The 23,989-nt window shown below is 47.4% G+C and overlaps 3 protein-coding genes across 3 annotated transcripts; 2 read left to right on the top strand and 1 right to left on the bottom strand.

The window, feature by feature from the left end:
• Nucleotides 1–1,406: 1,406 nt before the first annotated feature.
• Nucleotides 1,407–5,117, bottom strand: mvb12a (multivesicular body subunit 12A). Its single transcript, XM_037473286.2, has 10 exons — nt 4,985–5,117; nt 3,938–4,027; nt 3,716–3,799; nt 3,504–3,603; nt 3,115–3,244; nt 2,849–2,983; nt 2,513–2,622; nt 2,365–2,423; nt 2,175–2,240; nt 1,407–2,072 (listed from the first exon to the last, which is right to left on the bottom strand). The coding sequence occupies exons 2-10, from the start codon at nt 4,025–4,027 to the stop codon at nt 1,989–1,991; spliced, it is 858 nt and encodes a 285-aa protein (XP_037329183.1). The 5' UTR covers nt 4,985–5,117; the 3' UTR covers nt 1,407–1,988.
• Nucleotides 5,118–8,558: 3,441 nt separating this feature from the next.
• LOC119218672 (pre-B-cell leukemia transcription factor 1-like) lies at nt 8,559–16,191 on the top strand. The gene is made up of 8 exons (XM_037473280.2): nt 8,559–9,207; nt 10,372–10,445; nt 13,980–14,224; nt 14,318–14,508; nt 14,594–14,729; nt 14,820–14,976; nt 15,172–15,256; nt 15,485–16,191. Exons 1-7 carry the CDS (start codon nt 9,023–9,025, stop codon nt 15,213–15,215), a joined length of 1,032 nt encoding a protein of 343 aa, XP_037329177.1. The 5' UTR covers nt 8,559–9,022; the 3' UTR covers nt 15,216–15,256; nt 15,485–16,191.
• Nucleotides 16,192–17,168: 977 nt separating this feature from the next.
• LOC119218671 (basement membrane-specific heparan sulfate proteoglycan core protein-like) lies at nt 17,169–21,648 on the top strand. Its single transcript, XM_037473278.2, has 8 exons — nt 17,169–17,314; nt 17,954–18,100; nt 18,193–18,327; nt 20,063–20,235; nt 20,322–20,508; nt 20,612–20,791; nt 20,900–21,166; nt 21,264–21,648. The coding sequence occupies exons 1-8, from the start codon at nt 17,266–17,268 to the stop codon at nt 21,266–21,268; spliced, it is 1,143 nt and encodes a 380-aa protein (XP_037329175.1). The 5' UTR covers nt 17,169–17,265; the 3' UTR covers nt 21,269–21,648.
• The last annotated feature ends 2,341 nt before the right edge of the window (nt 21,649–23,989 follow it).

Here is a 23,989-nt window from a genome sequence, read left to right as displayed (position 1 = left end):
TGTGTGTGTGTCTGTTGCCTCCGCCTACTACGTGTGCGCGCGCGCGTGTGTGTGTGCGTGCGTGCGTGCAGCTGATCTGTGCGAGGCGGGAAACAGCTGTTTGGAATCAGAGCCCATTTTTCCGGAAAGCAGAACAAACAAAGCAGAAAGATGTGTGACCGCATCGCACAGACAATGGAGGCTAAAGACCAGCGTGGTCAGAGGAAGCAGCGAGACATGGACCCACCAGAACCACGTCTCCTTCTGCTAGTCCTATGCATTACATGCACGGTACAATTACATCACATCCCCACGCGCAATTTAATCCCTTTCTGTTGGGTTGTAAATCCCAAATATCGATAACTATCTCCTTTTTCTTTCTCGATCTGCAGCTCTTCTTTTAAATATCGGTATAACTTAAATCCCTCTGGACCATGTTTGTTGTGATGTATGTTTGTCGCTCGAGTTTCCAACTCAAAAGTAAATCATTTACAAAAGGTACGAAGTATTTTACACTTTACTGTGGAGGGAGACAATGGTGTTAAAGCCAATGCACACATAACACATCCAGTATTAACAGTCCAATATAGTACAGCAGGTGGCAGTAATGCACCATAACGTTTGTTTCCTACTATGGAATATTTGACATTTACCTAACGAGCTGTGAACATCTGTAGATCTGTAGAAAAAGGGTTGTTTTAAACACATTCATAATAACCAGAGGGTAAGAGTGAATACATGCAGAGAATGAATTCAGATAAGTCAATCAAATCAAATCAGAATGAATCGCTTGCTTAGCATGTAGTTGTGTGAATTAAAGTGAGGAAATGCTTGAAAAGAATTTTAAAAAACCCCATTAAATGCATAGATGCACACCGGTTGTCTTTGCCTACGTCCTTCCATGTTAACTACTCACTCTCAGGTGTAAAAAAAATCTCTTAGGACTACAAATAATGTTCAGTTCTTTTCATTGTGGTGTACTGCACATTATCATATTGTACACAATTTACATTTCCAACTAGTCGTTCAAACGTACCTTAAATGCATAGTGGCTTCCTCTCTGAATTGGCACCATACGAATGTACACAAACTTTTAAAAAAAGTACTTTCTTGTTACTGGTTCTGAGTTTGTATCTATGCGGAAATGCACTTATTGTAAGTTGCTTTGGATAAAAGCGTCAGCTAAATGAAATGTAATGTAATGTAAAAACACCAGAACTAGTGTTTGTTTGGTTTTTATTTATTCCATGAAATGAAAGTTTACAATGCAGATAATAAAGCATGTCCTAATGTATTGTACAGTTTCAAAGATAAATATTTGGTCCTTATTCTGCATGACAGTTAAAAACGACAACCAGATTCTCTCCCCCTCTTCACCCCTTATTCTGACTAACACCCATTAAATATACAACCTTCCTCTATTCACCTTAAAATATATGTGGTGTATTTCCTGGAATATTACAGACCTGTATTAGTAGGCGACTCTTTATCCAAGAAATAAACCCTCTCCTACATTTAAATATGTTAGTGTGTCTGTTGAATTCAGTTTGACGCCTGCAGCAAAGTTCAACAATACGGCTTCAATTAATAAATTCTTAATGATTGAAAAAGGATTAAAGTGTTCGTAGCACTCAAGGATATCAGGTAACAGTCAACTGAGCAGTCAGACACCTTCAATGGCAAGTTTGTGTGATGAAGCAGCTTTTAAAGCATACAACTGGTTTAAATTTGACTCGTGCCAAACAGCAGCTAGGCTACAGATTGTTGGATTCATTACATCTTTAATGCTGTAAAAGCCTGTAAACATGTCAATGCAACATGTCGGTTTTATTCCAACAAACCTTTCCTTTGGCAAATAGAAAGTTACTAAAAGTGGACGGTGACAGAGTATAGACTAAAGTGAGCGTACTTCTAGAGGCCTACAGAGTGCCTGTAGACGGGATCATCCTGTCTGTACTGCGATGGGGAAGGTGATGCTTTGTCAGACACAAACACACAAAGTTCAAACATCACTGAGCTGTCTGTGCGCCTCCTGCTGCCATCGATGGTCTCGTTGTCTTTGCAGCAGTTTCGGTCGCAAAAGTGTAGTTATACTGAAAAACAAAAAAAGCAATGGGAGTGTATTCTTTGTCCGAAAAACAGTGTGGTCTCATTTCAAGGATCAAAGGGTGCGAGAGAGTCAGATGTGAGCCTACCTCATTCTCAATGTCTTGAAGGGACTTTATACGGATGTTGTGTAGTTGAGAGTTCAGCTGAAGAGCCTAAAAGGGAAGGATATGGCAAAGAGTAAGAAATGTTAATACACATTTATGTTAGAAGGTCGAGGGTGAAAACGCATAAATAAAAAAAGACAAAAAGAAGAAGAAAAAAAAAGGTGAAACGCACCGTGCCGTTTGCTTGGCCATCAAACTTTGGGCTCAGGCTGAAAGGAACTCCATCTAAAGCTGCAGAGAGGGGGGGCAGGGGGCGGGTCAGCGAGTTGCCCGATGTGAGAAACCAGCGATACGCTTCCTGTGTGTGAGCCCTGCAGTACCTGTGATCCCGTGGAGGCTGCCGTCAGCCGGCTTGTCCAGGTTCTCCTGTTTTTTGAGGCTGTGGCGTCTTTGACTCACTTTATTTGATGCCATTGGAGGAGTGGGGAGGCTGGGGAAACACCAAGAGATATTTATCAATGCCAAGAGTAAAACATCAGCCATATTTCACTGTTATACCTCTACACCTGTATCTCAGTTTTTCCTTGTCATTTTACCTCTGGTGCGCGGGGGGTTCGTTTATAAACCCCCGCGCACCAGAGGGGCTTCAACATGTCCCCGAACGACAAAGGATTCCTTTTGTGAATTATTCTCTGGGCGTTAAATAAGTGGTGCACCTGGGTTGAAGAGGAGCAGACGGCTGCTCCAATGAGAGCCCGCGGATGTCCAGGCTGACGCTCCGGGGCTTCGCTTTAGGCATCGGGCTGGAAAAAGGCCCTTTTCTGCACCACAACACGTAGCCGTGGATGTCTCTGGAGAAAAGGCACATCAAGGGTGCATTCACAACCAAAGTGCTGCAGGGCCATCTGAATGCTAACCACCGCCTTCAGGGCTGCAGAATGCAGCATCGAGTGAAATGTTTTCCTGTGGGAAAGTTACCAACCCAAGGCATGTGTAGTGCTGCAGCATCATTTTGCTTCTGGCAGTCACTTTGATATCCAGCACAGCTGTGTCCACGCTGCCCATTGGGACGACGAGTACGCACGCCCGTTTCTTCTTCCACACGGAGGCCTCTGGACAGACGTCAACAGCGCGTAAACAGGACATCAAATACCAGGAAAAAACATCCACTATCGTGGGGGGGGGGGGGGGGGGGGGTGACCCTCTGAGCCGTGGGTGCTGTCGCAAGGACCGATTGTAGCTTTCCACCATTTGAGTGAGGACATTAGGTGTGAGTCCAGGGTAAAAGGGCGGGCATTGAGTTGTGATGGTTGGGGAAAGAGACTGAATGAGTGCACAGGTGTAGCACGACGAGGCCGCGTGTGTACTCACTTGCTTCGAGGTGCTCTGCTATGTAGCTGTAACCGTGAGGAATAGCCTCCTTGTCCGAGATGAGCTGAATGTCCGACACTACCATACCAGATGTCAACTCCTACGGGGAGACACACACACACAGTCCATTTATAGAAGACAGGAGGGACAAGGGCAGAGCACAGGAGACGCGTCTTTCACGTCGTAGCTAAAAACACAGAGGAGTCGGCTACCTTGCTGTAACAGAGGTAATATCCAGATTTAATCGCAAAGCTGCGAGTGAAGTTCGCTGCTGCTCCGTCTTCTGTGATGCTGATCTGCAGAGGGACGGCAGGTCAACGTACCTCATATTATACCTCACTAACAAGATGGATAAGGGGAGACAATTTGGCGAGCCGGGGCACAAAAAGGTATATATACACATATATATATATATATGGTATATGTATAGATACCAGTGTGAAGTCCTTGGGGCAAGTGCCGGTGTTGGAGGTCCACGCGACCGCTGTAACCGGCCGGACTAACCCATGCTCCATCAACGACATCTGAGGATGAGAGAAAGAGGAATAGTACAATAAATAAAGTCGTATTCCGGTATGATAGTGCCTTTGTGTGTGTGTGTGTGTGTGTGTGTGTGTGTGTGTGTGTGTGTAAAATGTGCTTTCTCTAGGACTGGTTGGCATTGTAAACCAATTAGCTGTGTTCATGTGACAAAAAGAAAGGTCTTACCAAAGTTAAACAGGCTCCCATTGAGTCGAAGGATGATCTAATCTCTTATTTAGATGGCTGCCCATCCAAGTTCCACATTTCCATGTTTTTACTGATTTAAAGGCTCTTTTACCAAGACTCAGAAAGTAGGGGTTGATATGGATAACCTCCTTCATCAACAGATATGTTCTTTTATATCCAAATATTCATATCATGAAACAAGCAGTCTGAAGACCAAGATACTTCATTCAATTGATGATTAAGCATTTCAAATATTTTCCTTGTCTGCTATTTGATTGAACGCAATGGTCTAAAACAAGTAAATTAAATCTACCACATCATTCGCTGCATGGCGAAATATCTGCCGTTTGTTTGGTTTCCTGCCAAAAACCACTGTCTTCAGTTTTCAGGACATAAAAACAGAATATAGCCAAAAAGTATTGGAGTGAGGGTTTTATAATTGAAAAGGGTTATGGTTCGTGAACTCTATTCGGTATCAGCGGTGCTACAATCTGCCCACTTTAGGAAACTGACGATCACCTTTGTACGTTTTGGACAGTTAATAACAATCAATTGTACTTTTATATTTCCAAACGTGTGATGTAATAAAAGAGTTATTAATAACAAAGCCCGATTCAAGTTCAACCAGACCTAGGAGTCATTTTTGGAAGTGACACGACAAGAGTTCACTTTACAAGAGTGAATGTTCCATTGCATCTTGTTCAGAATGAGCTCCCTCGCTTCACTTCCGGAGTCAACGAATGAAATCACAAAAAACCCATAGCGTTACTTACTCTGTCTCCGTGTCCACCTGCGTCTCTTCGAGGGGAAACGGTTTGTCACGTCAACGGGGTTTTAAGTTAACTTAAACAGCCGCTGCGCTCTTCGCGTTATTCTTCGAAGCAGGAAGTACTGAATCAATTCAGACTCCAACTCCCATCACACCACGCGGCGTGACGTCACCGAAAACAAAGCACGCCCACAGGAGTCCAAACGCAAGGTGGCAGCATTACAACAGTCAGATTAAAAGAGAGTCCGTGGTCCAAATTCACGTCATGGATGCATTAAACATGTTTTTTTCTCTCTCCGTAGCTCAACACAATCTGTTTCATCTGATGTTCTGGGTTCGTGCACCGAAATAACAAAGGACAAAACTACACATTTAGCTCGCCTGCTTTGGCTCGTTCACAACAAACACACAGGCCACTGCAGATATAACTAGGTGTGGACAGAGGGGTGCTGAGAGAAGAATCGATTCTCATTTACATGAAAATGAGGGTGAGCAGGCAGACTGGAGGAGGAGAGGGGAGAGCGAGGGGAGGATAATGAAAAAGGGTAACAGGGAATGAGAGATAAAGAAGGGATGGATTGTAGGGAGCAGTGGGGGTTTTAAAGGGCAAGGAGAGCATGTGTGACCAGCCTGGTGTTTTAAACCAGGCACGCACACACTACTGGTTTAATGGATAACACACCCTTTCTTACCAATAATGAATTAATTCTACAAACATGTAGCCTGCAATCCCCCATGTGTTCCCGATGTGATTCATTGTTGATGCAAATGACTAAGAAAACCATTAGTGAGGGGAAACACTGCACTAGCCTACATGTTCCTTCGTTAACGTTTAACAATAACACTGCTGAATTAATCCTACATGCAACGTCCTGCTGCTCAAATTAGATACAAAATCAGATCATCTTGAGCAGGGTCATGATTTCAGGAAAGTGACGTTGGTGTTTCATTTTTAAAAAGGGGGGTTTACAGCCTAACAAGCTGAGTGCTCATAGTTTTATTCATTTAAATACATGAGACTTTGTTTAAAAAGATGTCGAACTGGACATGGGCCTTATAGTGCAACAAAGTGGAGAGGGAGGAAAGCATTGAAGACCAACAAATGTATTGTTTTTATATTTTTAAGGTGACAATGAGAAAAATGTGTAATTTCATCAGCTTCATCCTTTTCATGTAAACACATTTCACAGTTCACATTAGTACACCAGCAGTGGGGTTGAAACCATCTCAAGGAGATCTTGGGATATTCACATGTTTAGTACGTGAGCCCACCGAATGCAAATAACCCAGAAGATAATAACCCAAAACATGGGAAAACAATCCCTCTTATCCATTGTTTATCACTTCTGCCATTCAACACGGAGGCATACTCTGAGGGCTACACACCATACAATCACACAACAGACAGTCCTCTTAATCAACTCAAATGATGTGTGAATATATGTGTGAAAATGAGAAAGAAAAAGACACTCGACTGGAGCATCCAGAGGTGATCAGGTCCCTGTTGGCATGGCAACATGGAGAGCAGACCACAGGGGGTGGTTGTCTGGGGGGGGAGGGCTGCAGCGGGTGGACTGTTCCATCTGGGTGAAAATAGAAAATCAGTGTTTATTCAGAGCATTAGCTTTATTGGCTGATTGGCCAATTAATGAGAATGAGCCAGCTGTAATCTGCTGGGACCAAAGCGAAGGCAAAAATTGACAGTGCGTGTGTGTGTGTGTGTGTGTGTGTGTGTGTGTGTGCGTGTGTGTGAATGCCTGCACATCTGTGTGTCTGCTTGTTGGGGGTGCATGCCTGTGTTGGCGGGGTAGTAAATATGAGAGTGATAGACTGAATGAGAGAGTAGGTTCAGACGCTCTAGTACTTCCTACTATGCTGGAGGGGGGGGGGGGGCTTCATTCATCTTTCCCATCAAGTCAGCCTCCTGTCTAGAGTGACACACACACACATGCATTCAGTTCATGTGCAAACAAACACACACTGCAGTCTAAATATTAAACACTTCATTTCCTGCCCCCCCCCCCCTCCCCAGCCTCCCACCCAGACATACAGGGCTTACCCACAGCTTGCAAACACGTGTAGCTACTGAGGTAGTTGAGAAGGTGTATGAGAATCCTCTTCAAAACTGATTGAACATAACGTCGTATTGAAATAAAAATGTCTTTACAGACAATAGACTAATTCACAATACGACGAGGTCACCACAAAAGAAGGCCAGGGAGAGGGAAACTTTAGGTATTTATAGGACAACTTAAAACACACACACACACACACACACAGACACTTATTAGTATTGGTCGCATCATCATCATCAACATCAACAACAACATTGTTTCCATGGTGAGGTGACGGCCTCCTCGCGGCTTCAAATCAAACTGCAGCATTCCCCGGAGCCCGCCGACATACTGATGGAGAGCTGCGTCAAGGGAACCAGAAAAAGCCAGAAAGAGACCGGAATTGAATCACTGTTTCTTTCAAAATAAAAGCACTAACGCACTTTGACGTGATTGGAAAGGCATTTGTACAGAACCATTGTTCTATTTCCAGGTTTGGTCATTTGATTTGTTTATGGTAGCATTCTAAAAAATGTTTGACACATTCGAATTGTATTGATTTTCAGCAGCTTTTTGTATTCCAGTGACCAGATAATTGTGTTCATTTGGGCCTTGGATATTAAAATAATTGAACTGGGGCAGGCCTCTGGAAGAGTCCACACACACCCTCCTGTCAGACGAAATGCTCTGAACGTCGAACAACGGCATTTACACAACGTAACGCGTGTCACAATACAGAGCAAACGGGCCAGTGGGTTATAGCACATATACGATACACTCTGAATGGATCGATGCAACTACAGCAAAGCTGGTGAATGCTGCTGACTAGTAGATGATGAATCGTAACATGGCCACCGACCCACTTCACGCGGACACACGGCGTCGGGTCAGCCATGTGGCTCAAAAGCCCCCCTTTACGCGACCCTCGGGCTGCACGCAGTGTGCGTTTCGCCACTTTTGACGCAAACGCGGTGCAATGATCTGTCCGCACGTGTAATAAATCGTTTCCTGCACACCGAGTTGTGACTTGGATAAACACGCCTTTGTGGCGCATTAGTCTGAAACGCCGGAGCGGAAGTGGTGTTTTCTCGCACTGTGTGATTTGACGGAGGACGGCATTGCTCCATGGTGGTGTTTTTCTGGGAGGAGTGGGACAACAGCCGTACGGGGAAAGAACCCCCCCCCCAGCAATAAGCAACAACTACGGGTACAAACCCTGAATTTGCGGGACTTGGACGGAACCACGATAGGCGAAGTTCCGCGGGATCACCTTCCCCGGACCGTGTTTTAGTGACCGTGTCGGTTCTCACTTTTAATCACCGAGCAGGGAGACGGGACTCATGGATACGAGGAGAGCCGGCGGAGACGACGACATCCACGGGGCTCCCGGGTCATTAGAGACATCCACAGCACCGAGAAGACCGCGAGGCACGACCACCCTCCCGGGGACAGGCTCCGTAACGAGCCCGTTTTGGTGATTACCCGGAGCCTCTCTTTGCTTCGTCTTTACGGGGAGGGGGGGGGGGGGGTTTGGAGGGGGGAGGAGGAGGGAGAAAAGACGTCCGTAGCGCGTCAAGCTACTTGCAACAAAACCACAGTATCTTTACTCAAAGGCCAACATTTTGTGAACCGTGCCCCCCCCCCCCCCCACCCTCCTCCTCCTCCTCCCGACCCACTCCCACCCCCCCCTCCCTCCCAATGCCAAAGAAGAACCGGTTTGCAGAGCCCGTGGTTTTGTGTCGTCTTGCTTCTCGCTTTGTTACACGCGGGCCGCTCGGCGGACTCTTCTGAGCCTTCTGCGCTTTTTGCTTTTTTCCCTTTCTTCTTTTTTTTTATTTTTTCATTACGGGAAACTTTTCAACCTCTCATTTTTTCTAAGTGCTGAAAGTTGGAGAAGGAAACCCCCTTTTTGTAGTGATCCTCCTCCTCCCACCTCCCATCTCTCTCTCTCTCTCTCTCTCTACCACAACAAGAGCCACACTGTAGGTATGGAGGACCAGGCCCGCATGATGTTGGGTCACATTGGACTAACTGGACTGCCCCACGAGGACGTGGGGGATCCTGACAACCTCAGGAAACACCACGGCATGGGTCAGCCGCAGCAGGACATTGGTGACATCCTCCAGCAGATCATGGTCATCACAGATGAGAGTCTGGATGAGGCCCAGGCCAGGTAATACCACCACCAGAACAGGGCCCGGTACCATTGAGGGTTGGGTTTGGGTATGCATGAGGGAGGGGGCTAAATAATCATCACATAATCTCCAACCCCCCCCCGCCCCAAAGAGACGCGTCACACATTGTAACACACTGTAATAACACTGTAATAACACCCCAGAATTCCACAATGCTGAAAGGGTTTTTAGAACCCCTCCCCAAACACACTCTCTCTCCAGCTGTGCATCACCACCATTCACCCCCCCCCCCCCACCAGCTCTTATCAACGGCGCTAAATACGACACCGACTCCGCGGCGCTCCCCACTGGGGCCTGAGATCACAAAGTTCCCCCCCCAAGTAACGCAGCCAGTGGTGCATCTGAAGACTCTGGTTGGCGAGTTAAGTTCCACATCAGAGCGCAGTTTGCTTATTGTAAATGCCAACTTTCCTCTGTAATATTGTTATTATGTTCAAATATCACAATAGTCGCCTCAAAATAGTGTCTCAACACAGACAAAATACTGCGACACACACACACGCACGCACACACATGTATTCACATCATCTGTGTAACTAGGGGTGAAGTCCTTCCTTCGGAGCATAGTTACTGGACGGTGTTGTGTTCCTCCGTGTTTGTCACTCTCCGTCCGACCTCGTCTTCGTGATCTACATTTCGTTAAGTCTTTGTGACGCAGAAGTCAAATCATACTCCGGCTCCAGTGGGACATTCCGGGCTTCTACATCAAGTGGAGATGAATCGTCCGATAGCGGAGGTCCTACAAGCTGACTTCCAACAAACTACTTCCAGAGATTTAGATCAGAAGTGTGCAGGGAGGTGATCAAATATCAGTGTCAGTAACTACACTAGATAAAACTCTACAGACGCAGACCTGCTCCACTTTCTTTAAGCTTTCAGAGTTTCTGCACCATGGTGCCGTCAATGCGTCGCCTCTCTCTGTCCTCACGGAGCTCAGTGAGTTCAGGTGATTTAGACAAATATGTGCTCGGGCCTGTTTTCAGTCAGAGGCTTTCACAGGTCCGCTCGCACGCTCACTCATGTGAATCCGGTCCGTTCGCAGAGCGACCTGCAATGTGTGCGCGTAGTGGCGGTGCCTGTAACCAATGAAAGGGCTCGGAATTTACATTCTTTGTCTCTTTTTGTTTTTTTTTTCGTGACAGGAAACACGCTTTAAACTGCCACAGAATGAAGCCGGCGCTCTTCAGTGTCCTCTGCGAGATCAAAGAAAGGACAGGTGAGTGGTCCGTGCCCTTCAGGGAAGAAGGAGCCTTTTCACTCTTTAAAGTGCAGTTAAAGTCAAGCCTGCAGTTGACAAACAGCATTTTGAACTTGAGGCTTATATCCATCTTTTTTGGGGGGTGAAATGAGAATCTCAGGTTTGGACTTTGTAAAGGAGACACACACATTTGAGAGAGAACTATCAGCTACTCTTCATCTACCACTACACGTTCTTCCTCTTCGTCACGACCTCCACCTTCAGTGTACTAAACCTCTCCTTCCGATGGAGGCGTCCGTCTCAGAGCGCCGCCCAATGTGGAGCGTCTTTACCGAAATGAGACATACCAAGTGCTGTGAGATCACACGCCACGGATGCACCGAAGAGTCCGAAAATGCTCCTCACGTGTCTTTAAGTTGGAGCGAACTCCTTCCAGACGGGAAGCAGACAGACGCGCGAGCGACTCGGAGCTCTTGTTCTGACCTCGTTTCCTTCACTTGGTGTGTAAAACTCACCTGCTCGCTGTCAGTCCCAGGGTTCGTGTTGTCTTTGGCTCAGAAACCGCTGACCTTTGCGCTCGGCGTGGTGGTGGTGGTGTCATCGTCTCTGATGTGCTTACTGCAACCCCCCTCTCAGCCATACAGCCCCCCCCTTCTTTATCGATAGGATGATCAAAAGCATACGGCCGGCGTTATTCTCAACCCGTTCTTCAGTTTCAATTCATTCGGTGAAAACTTAAAAACCAGCGATGTTTCAGGCCCAGTTCTCTCCCCAAACCCCTTCGTTCACACCTGACCCGTTAAAGAAGAGCTGAGGACACAGTGAAGACATGTTGGCACTTCCAGCTACAGAGGAGCCATTAACAACTTCAAAGAAACCAAAAGCAAAGATTATATATTAATACTTATTATTTCCAAATGATTCCTGTCTTTACGACAGAGTTACTTTCGTCCCGCCCCCCCGGCGACAGGCCGCCGCCCCCCCCCCCCCCCCCCCCCCCCACAGCCGCGCCTCGGCTTCTGGCCCCGGTTCCCTGGACCGACACCAAGATCTGCCTCCGCTCGCTTCTGTGTTTCTTCAGTTTTTTTCCCCTCAGTAGTAGACCCCCCCCCCCACCTCCACCACCACGTTACACCCCCCCCCCCCCCCCTGTAAACTGCCTCCACAGGTGTGTTCAATTACGCCGCCGGCTGTTGCCAAGTCTGAGTCAAACAGGAAATACACACGGCAAAAAACAAGCAACTGCTCCACAGAGTTGTAGCTCTGGAGTCACGACGACTTGCACGGCGTTCAGAAGGTACAAAGCGTTCAAGTCAATACACAGCAAACACAACGTCACAATGCATCACCCTCCAATGCAGGGAGCTAGCCAGGGTTAGGGTTATCAGGGCCATCCAACAAATACGTCACATTCAGGCCGGCTGGGGTCGTGGGCCATGAAGCGATAACCGGGTATGAATATATATATATATATATATATAAATGTGTTTGGGACCTTTGCTCGGTATCATGACACCTTTACTTTTGGCTTTGCGTTGGTGTCTGGTTGCTTCTTCACACCGGTGGCTCTCCGTAACGGATGAAGATTCTTATAGAAAACGGAGCTCTGAACACATTTAATCTCCAAGTAGTTTCCAGTCTCCGATATGTAGATTACTGTGCAAGTTTAGAACATATATTCCTCCTTCCTCCCTTTGTCTGTTTCAGCCATTACAAATAGCTCGTCACATGACAGCAACCAAACACTGCTGTTTTCTTTAGATATTTGCCCCCTGCACCCCCCTTTGGGTCCGTCTGTGCTCCCTTCCCTGTTACACGCCTCTTCTGGCCTTCCTTCCCCATGCTTCTCCCAGCACGGCCCCGTCTCTCTGTCTCATCGCGGCGCTCCCAACAAGACGAAAGGCAAAATAAGAAAAGCGGACAAATGACAGGAGCGCGGGAGGGACAGATTGATGGATGGGTTGTAGGGAGAGGCAGTAATGGTTGCGTTTCATGGTGTGGCAGACAGTTGATAATCTCCAGACCCCCGAGTCCTGTCAGCCGTCGCCACAAACAGATTCTCAGTGGGGGACCGTTTGCCACCCACGGGCTCACAAAGCTGGATTTACTCGCTGGGTTCCACGCCATTGGGCCGCGGCTCATCTCTTTATCCCGTCTACCGCCTGTGTTCTCGTGTCGGTGCACTAAGTCAACGGGCAATCTGGAAGGCTGGTCTAAACTAACTCATCATTATGTAATTAACATTGATGGGACCCGAACCCTTCTTCAGGCCACTCCCCTTTGTTCTCCTCTCGTCCCCCTCCGAAGCTTGACTGCTGCTCTACTCCAGGAGAAACGCATCGATTAGAAACATCTCAGTGCAGATTTCTCCCCATCCAATGTGTTCAGGTTGGAGCTGTACATTAAAGGAAAGGGGGACACGTGTGAATGAGATGAGGAGAAGGCACTCCCCCTCCCACAGGTGCTCCTGCCAGTCAGAGCCCGCAGGACTTTGAGAGCTTGTATTGTAATCTGGTTAATCCGGCACATTGGCACACCAGGGGCAGTATGCTCCTATTTGGATGTGATGCTGCACACGCATTTCCTATATTACTGAGCTGTAACTCGCTTTTGGGGATTGCCAGTGTGTCTGAAATAATTGGAGGCCACCACCGATTGTGAGTGTCTTCAGATGTGTGTGTGTGTGTGTGTGTGTGTGTGTGTCTGGGTGCTGTTTGCCAGATGCGGGGGCTGTCATTGCCCTCGTTGCGGGATTATAAATGTGATCTTTGGAACTACCTTGTAATTGCCACCTAATTTGCATAGCCGTGCAAATTAACGACCTCTCAAATGAGCCTTAATTTTTCACTGGGTCTTTAGTCGCTCCTTAAGAGCTGCCGTTAATTAACAGCTGTGTGTGTGTGTGTGTGTGTGTGTGTGTGTGTGTGTGTGTGTGGTGGTTTTTCGTTTGGGTACGAGGATGCCAAGGAAAGCTGGCATCACTGCCATAGCAACAGTGAGCATCTCTTGATGTAAAGCTCCCTGGTGGCTGTGTTCCTTCTCTCAGAGCCTCGAACTGACAAAGCTACGCCTTCTCAGCCAGGGTTTCATGCTCAGCTCCGTCCCGGTTACTAAATGACGGGTCTTCTGAAGACTTCTGAAGTTCAACCGTGCCCGTCGTGTTTTATATTTGGTTTCACTGTTGTTTCCACCTAAAGGCCATGACCAGGCTGAGGACGTAGTTATGTAGATAATTATGGATATTTATTTGTTTATTTGTTTGAGGACAATTCTATTGAAGGGACATCTGGGGACCAATGAGGAAAAATACTGTGAAAATGGGGTGGAAATATGTTGTTTTGGGGTGCTGTGAGATGGTGCTCTCTGCTGGCTGCTGGGGGAACCCTGACTATGAAGTTACACACAAATGGGTTATTTTCAACCAGCGTGCCAACTAGAAACAATCGCTTTTTCTTCTCTTTTTCACGACAAATCTTCATGCGGCACTTCGTCAATCAAACTATCAAAAGCCGTTTCAGCGTGACATTGATGCGTCTCTATTCACCTCCACAGCCCTCAGCATCCGAGGTATCCAGGAAGAAGACGGCCCCGACCCTCAGATCATGCGACTGGACAACATGCTGCTAGCGGAGGGGGTTGCCGGCCCGGAGAGGGGCGGGGCCTCCGCGGCGGCGGCTGTGGTCGCGGCGGCGGCCGGAGGGTCGCCCGGCGAGGGGAACGTCGAGCACAGCGAGTACAAGGAGAAGCTGGCTCAGATACGACGGATGTACCACGCTGAGCTGGAGAAATACCAACAGGTGGGATTCTAAACACCTGATGGGTCACATGACCAAGCCACTGAGGAACTGAATATAATACATTGGGGATCCCCGCCCCCCCCTCTGTTACAGGCGTGCAATGAGTTCACCGACCACGTGATGAACCTGCTGAGGGAGCAGTCCCGTACGCGGCCCATCTCACCCAAAGAGATCGAGCGAATGGTCGGGATCATCCACCGCAAGTTCAGCACCATCCAGATGCAGTTGAAGCAGAGCACATGTGAAGCCGTCATGATCCTCCGCTCCAGGTTCCTGGATGCCAGGTGGGTTCCACGCTTTTACTCACAGAGAGCTTAAGAAATTGGGAAGACGAGGTCTTTGCTGACGGTTTATTCATTTTCCCGGCAGGCGCAAGCGGAGAAACTTCAGCAAGCAGGCGGCAGAGATTTTGAACACGTATTTTTACTCTCATCTGGCGAACCCTTACCCCAGCGAGGAGGCCAAGGAGGACCTGGCCAGGAAGTGTTCCATCACCGTTTCTCAGGTCAGGCCACCAAAGAACAGCAGACAAAGAACAGCACTGTGATGAGTTTGCTGTAACGAAGCCGCCTTCATTCCTGCTTTCGCCTCTCAGGTGGCGAACTGGTTTGGGAACAAGAGGATTCGGTATAAGAGAAACGTTGCGAAATTGCAGGAGGAAGCTAACCGCTACGCTGTGAAGACAGCCGTGGACGCTGCCAGCGTATCTTCACAGGCGAGCCAAGCGAACTCCCCAGCCACGCCGAACTCAGGTACACACCTCAAACATGCCGCCGGTGGCCTAATTAAGCTGAATGAAAAAACGCTCTCATTGGATCCAAAGGGTAAAACACAAAGGGACAAAGGGAGATTAAGTTCTCTTAAGTCAGGTGTACATTGGGGGACAATTGTTGGGCATAGAGAAAGAACCAGGTGGCTGAACATGTGTGCGCCCTGTGTCCCAACAGGAGGATACCCGGCCCAGTGCTACACTCCTGACGGCCGCTTGTGAGGACTCGCCCGGAGGAACTCTTCCCTCCTCTCTGTGTCCATGTGAGCAGCTCTGGTTACCAACTGTTGCTATAGTTACGCGCTGTATAATTTAGTAGTTATGGCAACAGCGTGACATGTTGTAGACCCCGTGGATGCAGTCCTCTGACACAGGAGCATGTAAACGATGCAAATGTAACTGCAGAGGCGACTTTGAGGTATTAGCGGTGTGCGCGGGTCGTGGGGGTGTTTCATTCCGTTGACGTCCTGCTCTGTTTCCCGGGTCGGTAGGGTGATGACGGCTGGCACCATCTCTCCCCCCACCCCCCCCCCACCCAGAGCACCTGGGAGCAAGCACCGTGTCACCTCCAGCTGATGCTCCGCCCCTCGGACCCACGCCCCCCCCCCTCCCCCACCCCGCTCCCCAGACTAATACCACCCAGCCTGCAGGAAGCCGTCCAGCCGAGCCACGAACAGAGCGCTACCAAATCTCTGCAACTGTCCCGTTTTGCTTTGTGATGCTGATTTTCTAACATCTCATAAAGTTTTTTTTTCATTTCTTTTATAATCCCTCCACGTTACGAATGTGTTGATACATGTTTCTTTCTTTTTTCGTTTTACTATTACTCACACCGTTTTTCTTCTGTTATTTTTTAAAAAGATAAATAAATGATGAAAAAACATTTTTTAATGTACCACTTCACCTTCAGTGAATCATAAACGGTATGAGGGTTTAAGGCTTGTGTGTTGCCTTGAACCAGATTCATCATTTTATTTCAAAGAATTAAAAGAAGAAGAAAAAAAAAAAAAAAGTACGCATGAAGTCATTTTTAGATGTTGAACTAAAATTTTATTATGTATTTTTTCTTTGAAGTTTTTTAAGAAAAATGTCACTAAGAAAATGCATTGATAGAGTACAACAAAAACATCGTAAATGGCAGTAATGACCAAAAATGAATAAAAACATTGTCACTTATTAAATTTTTCTTTGCTTCAGAAAAGAACTGGTTTGAGTTTGTTGCCATTTAAATAGAATACTGCTTTACAGGTAATTATGTTTCTTTACAGTTTACAGCACACTTGAAGTTGTGTTCAGATCAGATTTCTTTCTCTGTGCCCTCTAGTGTTCAACAGCCCCACTGCATTCACTCGGGTTTGGTTCTGAACACTCGGGTTTGGTTCTGATAGCGTAATTTACCAATCCGTGACTATTTTATTCATAGAGTTAATCTTCATTGGTGGAAGTCAACAAACCATATAGGACGATATCATCATAATTACTTTATCTTTGTTGCCTATTATTTAATTAGTTGAGTCTAAACTTCAAGAGATTGAATTACAGGTATTTTTTATTCCATGTTGTTCTCCTGTAAACCAGCTGGTCAATAGGTGCTTCTTATGAGAATAGACAAGCAAACTATGACAGTAAATTGCACTGATCAGACTGCTCAGTCTTATCTAATGGTTCTTTAGTTTTGTTACTTTAGTTCTCTAAATATTCCTTTCATTTTATCGGCTTATTCTCAAGCTTTACTTGACGTTACTTATAAACAACCCAAACTCGCTGAAACAAACAGGACAGTTGTACTTTGAATGGTATTTCATCAGGGACTTATCTCTGTTGGCTCTCAGGTCAACACAACACAATGCAGGCAGGAGAGAGCAGAATAAAACTCACACAATTAGTGTCGAGCTTTTGTAGTTTTCATCGTCACACATATGACCGACAACCTTTGTAAATGCGCTACATTAACACGAGTCATTTGAAAGCACGGATTGGTTTACAGCATTGCAACCGAACTGTCATTGGACATCCTGCACTTAACACTTTTTGGCCATTTTTAAATCAAACCTCAAACTAATCAATTAATGGAAAAAGAAATAAGACTGCAAAAGACTGCAGTGAGGCACTTAATACGCAACTCGGACTACTGGACGGTAGCTTAATAGCAGAAGGGGTACATGGTAAGTCAGGGGTTAAAGGTCGAAAGTGACGGTATGAAAAAGAGACGGAGAAACAGTGAAAGAGATTTTTTCCTCAGGGGACGAGGTGGGACTGTTCTCTGTTCATCATGGATTTCTCCCCCGGGGTTCTGGTCCTGTTTTCTCTGTTATGTTCAGGTAATAAATCACGTTTGCTTGGAAGAGAATGACAGCTTTTATGCTAATGAGCTTGAAGCCTGTAGAGATGTTTTTGCAGTACTTTCAAATGGTCACACAAACTACTGCTTAAATAGCAATACAAAATAATATTTGTATAAACGTCTGAATTGTTCTTTTTGAAACAATATGCCAGTTAATCCACAAATTAATCCATCTAACTATAAAATTAAGAAATTGTCCCGGTTGAAGCTGCTGAAAAGTGTTTTTGATCATCCAGAGTAATGAGAAGATTTACTTCGTTGTGTGAGCATCAAAACAAAGTAAAAATCTCAACCTCATTGTAAAAAACAAAAAACCTGCATGGTTACCAAATTTGGGCAGATTAACTAGATGATGTAGTAATACAATCCTTATTAGCAAAGTAAAAATCAATGGATGTTCCTATTTACACAATTTCTTTGAGAGAGTTTGAATTAATCTCCTTGTTCCTCTCCTTTTTTGCTTAGTCATCAGTATCACTTCTCTTCAGTCGGTGTGTTTGCTCGGCGGTGTTTGCTTTGAGGTGGTGTGTGTTTACACTGTAGTTCACCCAGACTCGTCTAAAGGTTCACACAGTTGCATTGAGTGTGTGTGTGTGTGTTATCTCTTTGTGTGCAGCTGCTGGTCAGGCTCCTGACGTCTCGGTGGAGCCCCGCGCTGCTACTGTGCGCCAAGGGGAATCTGCCAGCTTTCGATGCCAGGTGCAGAGAGGAGCACAGCCAGTCCAACTGACGTGGAAGAAAGCCAGTGATCAAGCATTACCGGGTCAGGAGTGACTACACGTGACCCTCTGTGCATTCACCATCAACACCTCTGTGTCACACCTCCTGCCATTCGCTTCCTTTTCTTGCTCCTAGACAACGTGAAGACGGGCCCCGACGGCTCCGTGCTGACGGTCGCTACCGCTGGCCCTGAAAACCACGGCCAGTACCGCTGCACGGCGTCCAACTCTGCAGGCCGCGGCGCCGCCACGGCTGTGCTCAACGTCAGATGTGAGCTGCTGTTCGCTGTGTGGTTCCGTTAGTGCCTCTCACTGCTCGGGCTCAGGGCTGCCGATCCCACTGCCTGCTGTGTGACAACCCCCCCATGGTCTTTGGTCACTAGAGAGAAAACCTCAATCCCACAGGCAGGACCCAGCTTGGTCGCGGTGAGGTCCGATCAAAAAAGGGACACATTAAAGTATTGCGACCCCCACGGCAGGCCAATGGTGCACCCATGAAAGTGGCTCAGGCGTAAACTGGGATTGCACTCGAGAGGGTGTGTGTGTGTGCGGGGGGGCAGATGGGGATAAGTGTATATCGGGCTTATTGGTCACTTTTGTGGCAGAGCATCAAAGTTTCCTCACGGCCGACGGGGGAGTCGCTGCGTTCAGACAGAATCTCGCCCCCGCATGCCCCCCCCTCCCCTGCCCCCCCTTGCATTAAGACCCACTGACCTCTCTGTGAGAGAGCTCAGTTTAGGGGGGGCCCATTAGTTCCACCTTGGTGATCTACATGGTGCACTCCAGAGGTACCGTGTGTTCTCACCAGCACACACTCGTGACCCCTCTAAAAGCAAGATGAACGGGCCAGAGTTCAAGCAGACCTACATGTTCTGTGCCCCCCCCCCCCCCCTCACCGTCCTGCCCTCCACCTCTCAGCCATGCATCTGTTGTGATTATTAACTTTCCCCCCAGTCGGGCTCTCGCGGTAAGGAAAATCCTCCAGGGGAACCGGGCCAAAATGCAGGAATGTCGAAAACAGCCTCATCCGCCTGAGCTTCTCTGGCTGGAGATGAAAGGAGCTGAACTATCGCTGTGTGCGACGCGCCCTCGGCCCCCCCAGCTGGAACCCCCAGTGATGCTGCTGCTGCCAGCTGTTTACGAACCATGGGAGCAGTCACAGGCTTCCCTAATCGCCAAGGACACGGTACCTTCTAAAGAAGGTCTGCCCTGTCAATGGTACCTGAGACGGGCTGATAGGACAGCTGATGGCGCAGCCTCCCCGCACCGTTGTTATGGGCTGACAAAGGGCAACCAAGAGGGGAACTTCAGAAGTGCATTTCCAAAGTAAGAGGGAAATTCTCAATGCCCATCATGGGGTGCATTGCTGACTAAGGCTGCCTCCTGATCTAAAACATGGCCTCGTTCTACTGGAGTCGATGCTGATAGCTCTTGTCATCATAAGTGCGATGAATCTCTTCCAAGTAAGTAAGTTATAGCAATTTATTAGAACATTTGACAAGCAGAACAATAACCTGCAGAATTGCAGTTTTGACTGATGAGCAGCTGCTAGTAACGTCAGCAATGCTACACTGGAGGGTGAGATTGATAATACCCTGATTATTCCCAACACTGTGAAGCCATGAAGTCCCCAACAAAGAAGGATAACGACACCATAAAAACCCACTTAGCGCAAACGGCATTAAAGGATAAAGAATGTGTCCCACACTAGTACTCAAATATACCCATTAGGCCCAAAATAAACCCCACTGCATGCCGACAGTGATAAGTGGTACAATACGGGCAATAGTACCAAACTTAGCACTGTGTTTGGCCGGTGGATAATCTAAAAGAAAAAGCAATTACCTCAGAAACGATGGAGCCATAGCAAGCATGCACAAGGAAACAAGAGCAGGGGGGGGGGCTATCATTCAGTCATCATTCAGACATTCAGACGTGTTTTCCACACCCAAAAACGGGATTTTGCTGGTGTAACGTGTCCCTCATGTCTGTGTGTCCTCTGTCAGATGCTCCTAAAGTGCACCTGACACCTGCAGGGCCCCTGCGAGTCAGGATGGGCGACCCTGTCTCGGTGGAGTGTCGGGCCAAAGGACGGCCACGGCCCACGCTGACCTGGAAACGCCAAGGCTCCACCCTGCAGCTGGTTACCAAGGAGACTAATGATGTCAACACCATACAGGTCAAATATAAACACGCGAGCAAGTAGTGTTTCCCCCCCCCACAACTTCAGATTACAAGCGGAACATAATTGCTGTCTTTTCTCAGTGGGCTGCAGTACATCCAGACGACTCGGGAGTTTACATTTGCCAGGCTGACAACAACGAGGGGGTGACAGAGGTCAAAGTTGAGGTCATTGTTGTGGGGCAGCCGGGAGCACCAGTGGCCACAGTGGGCACCACAGAAATGACAGCGGTGGAGGGACAAACAGTCACAATGGAGTGCGAGGCCAGTGGTACGATGTTTGTTTGCGTGTGTTTCTCTCAGCGCTGCCCCCACTTCCCACGTTTCACTTGCCCCCCCCCCCCCCCCCCACCTTTCCTGTCCCTCCATTCAAGGCTCTCCTCCTCCGGTCGTCACCTGGTCCAAGCTGCGAGCGCCGTTGCCGTGGAAACACTCGATGGTTGGTGGAGTGTTGACACTGCCCAGCGTGGGGCGCCAGGACTCGGGACAATACATCTGCAATGCAACCAACCCCCACGGCTACAGTGAAGCGTACACGCAGATGGAGGTGGAGAGTGAGTTGGCGACACACACACACACACACACACGCGCGCGCAGTACGTCGAGGATGTCGCCTGCGGGGTCACGTGACGCGAGTGGTGTCCCCCCCCTCCTCCGCGCAGGTCCTCCGTACGCCACCTGCCTGCCCGAGCAGGTGCGGCTGCGGCCCGGGGACGCGCTGCGCGCTCAGTGCCTCGCGCACGGCTCTCATCCCATTGCGTTCGAGTGGAGCCGCGAGGGCCGAGCCAGCCTGCCGCCAGGGGCCCACGCCACCAAGGACGGAAGGCTGTTCGTCGCCCACGTCAAACCCGGCGACAGCGGGACGTACAGATGCGTGGCCACCAACCACATCGGCTCCAGCGAGGCACTGGCCAAGGTCATCGTAAAAGGTGCGCTGGGGTCGGGGTCCATCGGAATAACTGATCTGTTGCTCTTTGGCCTACTTTCTAATTTTGTGAATTTTATCCTTTTGCCTTTTTTCTCCAGCCTGATCCCACTCGGATTGACAAACCATCCACGCCACGCTTTCAAATTCCGCTTCAAGTTGGTTCTGTTGCCAAAAACACAGATTGTTATATTTAATGGATGGAGGCATTAAAGAGAATGATATCCATGCTTTTGTTGCTGTTTCCGTGTGATTAAGTCTGTACTTTTCCAGAGAACGGATAGTTGCCCTTGTTGCCTCCCTTGGGATGGCTTTTCTCCGGAACTCAGCCCGTGTGGGGGAGTTTCTCCTCGAGGAATGCCGCTTGTCTGCCTCCTGTCACGTGATCTGCTGAGTCGACACTGTTGCACATCCAAACACAAAGAAGTGGTCTGATCGAATGTAAAAGTCCTCATTATAAAGACTGAATCAAACAAGTTTCAATCATTTCAGTGAAAGATGTTGTCTCAAAGAGGTGGGTTGGATCAGACTCCTTGTGTGAGCTTAACTTGGCCCAAACCTTTGCTTGCTTACAAGTAGAAATGTGCAAAGTACCTGCTTATGAGATTTAGCACTGAAAGGAGTGTTTGCTGATGAGAGTGTAGCGTCAAAACATCAATCTAAACATAGTCTTGTAATTCCCATTCAGCTTGATTTAGGATTTTCTATATAATGAGCACCTATGAAGGAAAAATAAAAAGGGCTAAAACAGGGTTATTTTTATTTTTCATTAGAAGACTTTAGTCTCTAGCCTCAACAGACTCCCACAGGAGCCACATGAAGGATTTATTAGTTCCCCACTCTGCAGAACATTAAAGAGCATGACCAACAACTAAAAGGCAGTCTAACTTCCCAGTTAATGACTACGTAGTTCAGTATAACAGAAACAATTTTCTAACAAATAGGGCTTAAAACGTCCAACGCTGGTAAATTATTTTGAGACATTCAAGGAGAGGTCGATGCCAATTTTCCACAATCCAGCAGCGTGTCTCCCGTTCTAACTTCTATTATTAGACTGGTTCTGCTTCATAATAACTAACGTCTTTAACCACATGGTGGCAATATGTAGCTTTAAGGCACACACCCATTGCCTTAAGGCCAAGAACCATTTGAGCCTTCACACCCTTTAAAACTGGAGGGACAGATGCAGTACACAGTCAAGCAATTGTTTTCCAAATCCCCAAATTAAAAAAAGAAGCAAAAACACTGTAAACTCGTGTTGAACGGAGACTTTCTGAAGCAGCATCTACTCCACATTGACATTTAGGGTTTGTGGCTGCAGTGGAAGGTTGGAAAGAGATCTGCTGTGTGTGAGTGTGGCCTCCGCAGGGAGAGACAGGCTGCACCCTCCTCTCCATCTTTACAAGGGCTTCAAAGCTGGGGAGGAAACATCTGCCCTCTGTCACCTCAGTCCACCCCCACACTTCACAGACGGTCTCAAGGAGGGACGGAAGAAGGAGACAAAATAAAAGCTGTGGAAGTTAAATGTCGGAAATCTACGTGAATTCGTTTTATTACTTTAAAAGAAGAAAAAAAAGCATCCGCGACCGAGAGGAAACTCTAATTCATTAAATCTGATCCCTCTCTCTCCCTGTATGCCTTTGTATACACAATAATGAGACATGGATATATGGACTCTAATGGAGTCTGATATAAACAGAGAAGTTCATTGGAGTCCAGATGACATCCCTCAAAAAGGGTGTGTGCTCACACTTGCAATCACAAGCATTGCATGGGTTTACATTGCAGCAGGGGACAGCAGATCAAGTCTGTTGCTATGGTTACCACCTGGAGAACTTGCGTGACTGTGGCCGGGCGGTCGTTTGTCACGATGGCCCCAGCAAGTAGGACGGCCAGCTGGGGGCCTGATAAGAAGCACAGTTCCTGTATCGTGTTGGCCGCAGAGCCAAGTGGACGGACGCAGTGCATGAACACGCTGAACCGCTTCGACCGGATCTCACATTGTGAAAGGGCACGTTTCCAGGTAGTGAAACAGGAAGCGGAAACGCCGTGCCCATGACGCTGAGCCAAACAAATGGTTTCGTATTGATCAGCAGGCTATGTTCAGTGTGGTGCAGGCCCAGCCTGCATGACAGTATGACAATGCTGTCCCATTAAAGCAGATTACGGATAGCAGGGTATTTATTCTGCTCATTACAGCAAACACACGTGTTGTGTTGGGCAGAACACGCATTTACAACCCAGTTTATTTGTGCCATGTCTTTTCTGTGGGAGGGTGCTCAGAACAAAGAAGTGGACCTTTAGAATCTAATGGTTTAGAACCCCTGCTTACAGTCACTTTTCGAGCATAAATGCTGAATTCTATATTTTGAATTTTTTTATAAACCTTGACGGTTAACTTACACATTGCCCCGATGGAGGTTGCTGTAGAGCACGTACGACCTTGGGCTGATCGTTTTAATGTGAACTGAAAGCACCTACACCTCTGTTCCATCTGTTATCGGCTGCAGAGCTACGGGCCTCCGCCTGAGTTGTACTTTAATAGCAAGTTTTTACATTTAGATTTTATTTAGATTTGTAACTGAGCTGTTATGTGGTTCCAGGATACTCATCAACAAATGATCCTATCTACCCTGTACTGTGTTCCTGCTACACTCAGACACATTATGTGAAATCCTTTCAGTGATTCTTTAACAGACACCACACAATTAAAGTCTGGCTTTGTCTGTTTTGATAATTACTGTAATAATATATGTGTAACGAACGTAATACACACAATAACAACCTTGTTGTCCGTTGCATCCAGTGACCACGGTTAGGTGCAATA

Source organism: Pungitius pungitius, chromosome 9 (assembly GCF_949316345.1).
Source record: "Pungitius pungitius chromosome 9, fPunPun2.1, whole genome shotgun sequence".
Taxonomy (NCBI): Eukaryota; Metazoa; Chordata; class Actinopteri; order Perciformes; family Gasterosteidae; genus Pungitius; species Pungitius pungitius.
This window is presented reverse-complemented; position numbering and strand designations above follow the sequence as displayed.